The sequence below is a fragment of the Carcharodon carcharias genome, chromosome 4 (genome assembly GCF_017639515.1).
Source record: "Carcharodon carcharias isolate sCarCar2 chromosome 4, sCarCar2.pri, whole genome shotgun sequence".
NCBI lineage: Eukaryota > Metazoa > Chordata > Chondrichthyes > Lamniformes > Lamnidae > Carcharodon > Carcharodon carcharias.
In genome coordinates, this window is record NC_054470.1 from 152,754,721 (window position 1) to 152,764,405 (window position 9,685).

A 9,685-nucleotide genomic window follows, 5' to 3' on the forward strand; every position below is an offset into this window, starting at 1 on the left:
AACACTTTGGCTGAGATAGCTCCTGTGTAGTCCAGGAATGTCTACTGAGAGGCTGCTCAATATCAACTTGAGGTTGCTACTCTTTCAGAAAGAAGCTAGTCTAGAATGGGACAGCACAGACTGAGGATGTACCCATTAAGGGGAAGAGGATGAAAATTTGCATGAGTAGTTATGGAGTGTGAATTCATTGCAGTAATGTGCACTTTATTTACACAAGTTTAGAATATCAAATCCAAAAAACGCAATTTAAAAAACTAAAAGTTAATAATTACAATTCATACAAACAGTCCTGAAGAAATCATAGGCAAAACACTGCGAATGCTGGAAATCGGAAACAAAAACAAAAATTGAACAAACTCAGCAGGTCTGACAGCAACTGTGGAAAGACAAGGGTAACATTTCAAGTCTGTATGACTCTTTTTCAGAACTAAAAAAAGTAAAATTGGTGAAATATATATTGTTTATGGGGGTTGGGACAGGTGAAGCTTAATAGAAGACCAGTGATAGGTGGAGGCAAAGGAGCAAGCACCAGGAGGGAAATGGAAAGCAACGAAGGGGAACAGGGAAAAAGAGAAAAGCGGAAATCCTAAGAAAAAGAGACAAGTGGAAGAGGCATACAGACTCGAAACATTAAGTCTGTCTTTCTCTCCACAGACCTGCTCAGTTTTTCTAGCACTTCTTGTTTTTGTTCCTGAAGAAGTCATATTGGACTTGAAACATGAACTCATTTTCTCTCTCCACAGATGCTGCCAGACCTGCTGAGTTATTCCAGCACTTCATTTTTATTTCAGATTTCCAGCATCCGCAGTAGTCCGCATAGCAAACAAAAACCAACAATGTAAGGTCTATCAAACTCAGTTCAAACAAGTCATGAGGGACGGGAGAGAGAGGGGTGTGAGACAGAAAAAGATAGAAAGAATTTTTTGCATCAGGCAGGTTGAAACAATGGATTGTCTGACTAACTTTATTTTGGTTATAGAAGATGACTTGCTGATGTGCAAGTGAAAAGAGAAACATATGTAGGCAAAGGTTATGAATTCTTGAGGATGATGAATCATAATCAGAAATAAATGCCCTGAGACGTAATGTAGAATGAGAACCCCCTCAGTCTGATACTCAAGTGCAGTGCTTGGAGGCTCAATGAGACTTCTTTTTCTCCCATTTCCTAGGAACCTAACAGTGGAGAGTCAGAACTCATGGTGTTGTCACTTCTTTGCCACAATGTGCTGGATTTTTAAGAACCAATAATCCCTGCTGAGTTCAAATGAATAGGACTTCTGCAGCAGTAGTGGCTGTAAATAGATGTCGGAATGCCAAATAATCCTTAATTGCCTAAGGATTTAGGTCTTAAACACTCCAATGGCTGCTGTCCTATTATCTTAATTCCATTAACCAAGGTTTAACTTAAAAATACACTTCAAAATAACTGACAAAGACCCTTTCTGTGGAGAAATTAACAAAATTAATTGCCGAAGCAAGGGAGTCAGGTAATTTTATAAAATACCCAATGGGCTACTGCATAATTTCCAAACAGGATTTGTCATGACATTAGATTTACACTCTATTTAAATTTAAACTTTCCCTTCCATGGGAGTCAGGTTGGACTCAGATTAGTGTCAATACGAACTTGTTTCACACCAATGTTAAACCAGTAGTGCAAAACCTCCTAAAGCAAATACTGACGGAGTAATTGAAAGTACAACAATTTTAAGTTAGTAATGAGGCCTTAATTTTTATTACAATAAAGGCTATATTTTAAGGGAATGAAATAGGATTTACTAATATCCATTATCATTGTTGTCATTAAGCACAGAAAATCACTTTGGGAAATCATATAGTTCGATGGAATCTGAGAAGCATGGACAAATAAGAAGCAAGTAAGTTACTCAACTCAGACTGTGAATACAGAAGGGGAGGGGCACACAACAAAATGAGCTAATTTTATGCTAATCAACTCTTTAGAAAATGTTTCTGTTTCAGAGTTGAAAAGTATACAGATAAGGTTGAAGAGAGACAGTCAAATGCTCTACAGAAAATGACAGACCCTGATCTGCTGAAATAGATAGATGAGTCATTTCTGCAATGCAACTAATTATTTTTTTTACTTCTTTCATGGGAGGTAAGCATCGCTGGCAACGGCAGTATTTGTTGCCCATACCCAAATGCCCTCAAGAAGGTGAACCACTGCAGTCTGTCTGGTGTAGGTCCACCCACAGTGCTGGCATAGTAGGTAAGTAGCTGAATGGCCTACTACCGCTCCTATTTCTTACATTCTTATGATGGTACATTGAGTTGTGAAAAGTACTCATCAGGTAATGTAGCAGTTCATGCTCGCATGTAGTAGAACCTGAACAACATTCAAGCTTGGGCTGACAAGTGGCAAGTAACACTTGTGCCACACAAGTGCCAGGCAATGACCATCTCCAGGAAGAGAGATCTAACCATCTCTCCTTGACATTCAATTGCTTTACCATTGCTGAATCTTCCCCCACCTACATCCTGGGGGTTACCATTGTTCAGAAACTTAACTGGATCAGCCATATAAATACTGTGGCTACCCAAGCAAGTCAGAGACTGGGAATTCTGCAGCCTGTCATTCCCCTCCTGACTCCCCAGGTCCTGTCCACCATCTACAAGTCACAAGTCAGGAGTGTGATGAATGTTCTCCACTTGCCTGGATATGTGCAGCTCCAACAACACTAAAGAAGCTCAACACCTTCAAGGACAAACCAGCTTGCTTGACTGGCACCCTATCCACCACTTTCGTCACCACCTTCTCAAGGGCAACTAGGGATGGACAATAAATGCTGGCTTTACCAGCAATATCCACGTTCCAAGAAAGAATAAAAAAAAATTAGTGGTAACATAAAGGGAGCTCAAAGTCTTTATAAACATTCTATTCATGAATTCTCTCTTTGCTCTTACTTTTTTTTAAGATCTCCTCTGTATTTATACATTAAGCATGCTTCTCAACATATTATGAGCCTTACATTTGTCATAAATGATTCTTTACCCTGCCGCATTTTCGTCACTATGCTTTCAGTCATCTTGGAAGCTCTAGCTTTGGACACCCTCTCTTTATTGTGTTTCTGCTTTTCTCTGCCTTACTTGAGGTTTTTACTCAGGAACTGTAAAGTTAACTGGGTAGATCTTTGATAAGGCAAATTACATTTCATCTGTGAAGGAAATGGGTTTGACAAGCCAGGTGGCCTTTTCACTTTTAATAGTTATGCATCATGCACAACTGCAAACGCCCTCAACCTTGCAGGCCTTGAGTTTGGAGTTTCAGAGCAGAAGCAAGAAAAGTTATAACACTCCCACACAACCTCAGGCTACAAATTCCCAGAACTAGCAACAACAGCAAAGAAAACACACAAATAGAAATTCTTTAAAAATGAATGTTGTGTAAACAAAAGCATCAGGAAACGGGTAGCTGACAAAATTACTCGTGTCAAGTCATCACAATTTGGACATGCATTTTTTACACATACACTACATAGAAAAATCACATGTAATTAGTTTTATTAATTAACCAGTCTGTAAATGAACAACCCAGCAATAACTCACCTGCTGCCCTGCTCTATCTGAGGTGAGGGAGGTTGTTGCTGCATTGTCTTGCCTCTGTGCATTGCTGACTACAGGGCGGAAGAACTTGCTAATCACAGCCTGGTTCCCAACACTCTTCTTCCCGCAGCCTTTCGTCTTGGACATTGCAAATATCCAGCAGGCCCCCCTCTACAGGCTGTAGACCCTTACGAAACCTGGAGTTCAGCAACGAGATCCGCTCAATTCCGGAACAGCAGCGGCGGCGGGAGCACGAAACCACGTCAGAGACAGAGTTAGACCTGAAGCCGGAGCTGGGACCCACGTGCTGCTGTTGTCTTCCCCTTAAAGCTGCACCCTCTCCTTTCTCTCTCTCACACCACGACATTGAAACAATACCTTTTCTTAACAACAATGTATAAAACAGAGCCTTCTGACTGCAAAGTATATCATTTCCCGTTTCCCTTTTTATATCACAGTAACAAAATGTATCCCTTAAAGGGGGCACCTTGTTCATAAAAATACAACATCTTTGTCACTTCGCAAAGATACAGCAGGATTGCAATCATCATTGCATCGGACTCAGCGTTGATGAAGACTCCAAGCAGCTTGAAGAGTTGGCTTTACCATATGTGGCTTAATGTGAACAAGGATAATAAACAGAGGAATATAATCTAAATGGTATGATTTTGCAGAAAACTAGAAAGGGCTTTTGTGGATAGATTGCTGAAGCTATCAGTGCCATGTAGGCAATCGTAAAGAGAACAAATCGGATCTTGGGTTATATTGGAGCACAAATCTCAGTAAGTGTTTGTGCAGTCTTTGAAATAGTGGGCACAATTCTGGTCACCAGGGGAAATTGATACAGCAATAAGAGAAGGTACAGTATAGGACAACTAAATTGATAGCTTATGAAGAAAGGCTGAAAAAGCTGGGAATGTTGACACTTGTGAAGAGAACATATAAACTTGCCTTTATAGAGCATCTTTGACACAAAAAAAAACACACTAAGGTGTTTCACAGAAGTGTAATCAAGCAAAAATGGACACCAAGCCAAACAAGTAAAGTTTGGTGAAAGATATGGATTATAAAGAGAGTCTTAATAAGAAGAAGCTGGGGAGAAAAGAAGATCTGGGAAAAGAATTCAGAAACTAGACTTAACCTAATGAAGGCACATCATCAATAGTAGGATGAAGGGGAATTCACAAGAAGCCAGAATGGAAAGAACAGGGAATTCGGGGCATGCAGTGTGATGTTGGTGGAATGCAAGGCTTTGATGGGTACTGAGATAAGATGGGACAAAATCATGGAACACAGGTGGAACCAGGAGCAACTCTAGATAAGCAAAGACAGGGTGACAATTGGGAGAGGTTTGGAGTGCAATTGGATTTAAGCAGCTGCATGTTGGATGAGCCAACGTTAAGGGAGCATGGAGGATGGGAAACCCACCAGGGAAGCATTGGAATAGTCAAGTCCGGACAAAACAAGTACATGGATATGCATTTATGCAGCAAATAGATTGATGCATAGAGGTGGGCATAGGTGACAGTCTGTGAAGGTTCAGAATTCAGCTTGGAGTTAAAATTACACTAAGATTGCAAACAACTTATTTCATCCTGAGACAGTGGCCTGGGAGGGAATTGAAATTGCTGGATAAGATATGGAATTTGTCATGGTGGACTAGAGTTGACAGGTCTTCTCAATGTTTAAGTGGAGGCACTAGCCAAATTAATTCATAGGACCTGATTTTAACACTATGCAAGTGGGCGGGTTTTAAATTGGTAAAAATTAGACCCATAAAATCATAGAGTAATACAACACAGAAGGGGGACAGGGGCAGTCAGCCCATTGTTCCTGTGCTGGATCTAAATGGTATGATTTTACAGAAAACCAGAAAGGGCTTTGGTGGATAGATTGCTGAAGCTATCAGTGCCATGTAGGCAATCGTAAAGAGAACAAATCGGATCTTGGGTTATATTGGAGCACAAATCTCAGTAAGTGTTTGTGCAGTCTTTGAAATAGTGGGCACAATTCTGGTCACCAGGGGAAATTGATACAGCAATAAGAGATAGCACAATCTAATTAGTCCCAACACCCCTCTCTTTCCCCAAAGCCCAGCAAAAGTTTCCAATTCAAGAAGTGATCCAATTCCCTTTTGAATGTTATTATTGAATCTGCTTCCACCATCCTTTCACATTATGCATTCCTGATCATAACAACTTGCTGCACCTGCTATTGCCCGAACCAGCTATCCACACCACAACACTCCATTCCTTCCATTACAGCAACTTGTGCTTTGCCCCTTTGCAGCCCTTCCTCTCCTTTGCCCCTTCCCCCTCACCACCCCCAGCCATTGAGGATGTTTTTTAGTCACGCCGCTCTTCCTCCATCAATGGTAAGCTTTTATTTGGCTTTGGTTCTTTTACCAATTAGTTTAAATTTGTGTCCTCTGGTTAATGACTCTTCTTCCACCTGAAGCAGCTTCTCTTTGTTTATATCATCAGAACTCTTCATGGTTTTGATCACCTCCCCTCTTAACCTTCTCTGCCTTAAGGAGAACAACTACAGTTTCTCTATTCTCTCCAAGTAACTGGAATCTTTTATCCCTGCTACCATTGTTGTAAGTCTCCTCTAAATGCTTGCTAAGGGCTTGACATCCTTTCTAAAGTGTGGTACCCAAAATGCATCACAAGGCTCCAGCTGGGACCTAATCAGCGTTTTATAAAGGTCCAACCTCCAAGAAAGGTCATTCAGCAGTAATTATGACTTAGTGTGCAATTAAAAACTCAGTTACACCTCAATCAACAAGATGTTTCATTTTCAATGGCTTGTACAGGGAGAATGGTGCACAAAATATTGCAGCAGTGGCTCAGTTGGTAGCACTCTCACATCTGAGTGTCAGAAAATTGTGTGTTCAAGTCTCACACCAGGGTTTGAGCACAAAAATCCAGATTGACACTCCAGTGTAGTACCCAGGGAATGCAGCAAGTTTGGAGGTGTCATCTTTAGGATACGATGTTAAACCAAGGTCTTGACTGCTCTCTCAGATGAACAGTTTCCATGGCACTGCATAAGAGAAAAGCAGGGGCTTTATACCTGGTGTCCTGGTCAATAATTATCCCTCTATCAACATGCCAAAAAATGATTATCTTGTCACTATCACATTGCTGTTTGCAAGAGATTACTGTGTGTAAATCAGTAGTTGTGTTTCCTATGTAACAACAGCAACTATTCTTCAAAAGAACTTAATTGGTTGTAAACTGCTTCAGGATGACCTGAGGTTGTGAAAGGTGCTATATAAGTGCAAGTCTTCCTTTTTCCTTAACAATTTGAAATTCATGTTGCTGATTTTGATATTGATTGCTTCTACAAAAACTGCAGCAGGGCACCCTGTGAATGAGATGGGTACCCCTGCCAGGACACAGACAGCATTATCAAACATTGGTCTGATGCCGAAAGTGCATTCAGTCAATCTTCCAAGTTTCCCAGTTCTCTCTAGGGCTGTGAAGATTTCTGTGGGGAAAATATTATTTAAAAACCCAGAATGTCAGTGGTACAAAATGCTATAGGTTGAAGCCCCACTCCATAGACCTGAACACACAACTTGTGATAATTCAGTGCAGTGCTGAAAATGTGTCACATGGTAAGGGGTGCTATCTTTAAGATGTGATTTTTTAACTAAGGTCCTGTCCTTATTTTCAACTGTGTGGAAAAGCTCCCATGAAACTATTCAAAAACAGTTGGGGAGTTCTCCCCGGTATCCTAAACAAAATTTATAAATGAATCAGCATCACTAAAACAGATGGCCTGATAAGAATAACCCATAAAATTATGAACATTTCTTAATATGTAACCACTTTTCAAATGTTTGCAAGTTTTGACTTTTGACTGCCTGCTTTTATTTAGTTTGCTTTTTTATTCTTTCACAGATGTGGGTATCACTGGCTAGGCCAGCATTTGTTGTCCATCTCTAATTGTCCTTGAGAAGGTGGTGGTGAGCCACCTTCCTGAATTGCTGCAGCCCATGTGGGGTAGGGAGACACAGTGCTGCTAGGGAGGAAATTCCAGGATTTTGACCCAGCGACAGTGAAGGAATGGCAATATAGTTCCAAGTCAGGATGGTCTGTGACTTGGAGGGAAACTTGCAGTTGGGTTGTGTTCCCATGCATTTGCTGCCCTTGTCCTATGAGGTGGTAGAGGACATGGCTTTGAAATGTGCTGTCGAAACTTCCATGAGCTGCTGCTGTGTATGTTGTAGATGGTACACAATACATCAGTGATGGAGGGAGTGAATGTTTATGGTGGAGGATGGGGTGCCAATCAAGCAGGCTGCTTTGCCCTGGACGGTGTCAAGCTTCTTGAATGTTGTTGCAGCTGCACTCATCCAAGCAAGTGGAGAATACTCTATCACTCTCCTGACTTAAGCCTTGTGGATGGTGGACAGGCTTTGGGGAGTCATGTTGTAAGTTACTTGCCACAGAATGCCCAGCCTCTGTCCTGCTCTTGTAGCCACATTTATATGCCTAGTCCAGTTTCGTTTCTTGTCAATGGTAACCCCCAGGATGTCGATAGTGGAGGATTCAGTGATGGTAATGCCAAGGGGAATGGTTAGATTCTCTCTTGTTGGAGATGGATATTGCCTGGCACTTGTGTGGCAAGAATGTTACTTGCCACTTGTCAGCACAACCTGAATGTTGCCTGGGCCTTGCTGCCTATGGAGATGGACTGCTTCGGTACCTGAGGAGTTTCAAATGGTACTGAATATCGTGCATTCATATAATGGATGGAAGGTAATTGATGAAAAAGCTGAAGATGGTTGGGCCTAGGACACTACCCTGAGGAACTCCTGCAGTGATGTCCTGGAACTAAAACAATTTACCCCCCAACAACCACAATCTTTGTGGTTAGTATGACTCTAACCAGTGAAGAGTTTTTCCCCGCTTCCAACTGACTTCAGTTTTGCTCAGGCTGCTTGATGCCACACTCAATCAAATAGCACCAAAATGTCAAGGGTAGTCGCTCTCACCTCACTTATTGAGTTCAGCTGTTTAGTCTGTGTTTGGATTATGTAATGAGGTCAGGAGCTGAGTGGCCTTGGCTGAACCCAAACTGAGTGTCAATGAGCAGGTTATTGCTGTGTAAGCCCTGCTTTATAGCACTGTCAATGACCCCTTCCATCATGTTGCTAACGATCGAGAGCGGACTGATGAGGCAGCAATTGACTGGGTTGGATTTGTGCTGCTTTGTGTGGACAAGGCCCACGTGGACAATTTTCCACATTGCCAGGTAGATGCCCATATGGTAGCTGTACTGGAACAGCTTGGATAGGGGCAAATTCTGGAGCACAAGTCTTCAGTACTACTGCTAGCAGGATGACCAACTCTCGTGGAGAAAATTAATGGGCAGCCTGTCATGTGGGTCCATAGGAAAGGAGGCTTGGTTGCTGCCAGAGCTGTGAGAGCAGGGTGGTGGGGTTCCAGAGCTGTATGAGCACGGAGACAGGAAGAGAGCAGGTACTGCATGTGCACAAGATTTAAAGGTCCAAATTGCAGCACAACAGCATCATCTAGCCTGGGAGACAAGACAATGGACTCAGGTACGGGACGATCCCGTAAAATAAGGTACAGTCGGTCACTCTGACTGCCACAATGTTGTCAGGGCCCAGAGCCTTTGCATTATCCAGTGTCTTCAGTCATTTCTTTGATATCACGTGGAGTCAATTGATTGGCTGAAGACTGGCATCTGTGATGTTGGGGACCTCCGGAAGAGGCCAAGATTGATCATCCCACAGTTACACAACAGTATTAACTAAGCTGTTGATCTAGATCTAAAGCCTGTTGCATTTAACAAACCGAGACAAAACATTGCAAAATATTTCAGTGTGGAGTTGAAACTCAGCTAATTTGCATTATTAAAAGAATGATGCTAATGCCTTTTATTTTCTAGTACGACTTATACATCTGTCAAATAAATAAAGGAAAGAAATGGAGAAACCTATGAAATCTTAGTCATTTAACGTCGATGTTAAGCTTCCCAATATCAATGTAAATACATGCAGAATTGAACCTTTGGACCCAACGAAGAATCATTGTAACAGTTTGGCGCACTGAGCTTCCCATTGGGCGCTGCGGAGTGACGTCAT

The 9,685-nt window shown here is 41.8% G+C and overlaps 1 protein-coding gene across 3 annotated transcripts in view; it reads right to left on the minus strand.

Annotated features, from left to right (window-relative positions):
* The window catches only part of msh3 (mutS homolog 3 (E. coli)), a 341,409-nt gene extending 337,581 nt beyond the window's left edge, over window positions 1–3,828 (minus strand). For 2 of the 3 annotated variants that reach the window (XM_041186818.1, XM_041186819.1), the window contains exon 1: window positions 3,568–3,804. In XM_041186818.1, the coding sequence (XP_041042752.1) occupies window positions 3,568–3,711 (144 nt within the window). In that variant the 5' untranslated portion in view covers window positions 3,712–3,804. Of the gene's footprint in view, window positions 1–3,567 lie in introns of all 3 variants that reach the window. The other variant, XM_041186817.1, reaches the window with a different exon arrangement.
* Between the last annotated feature and the right edge of the window lie 5,857 nt (window positions 3,829–9,685).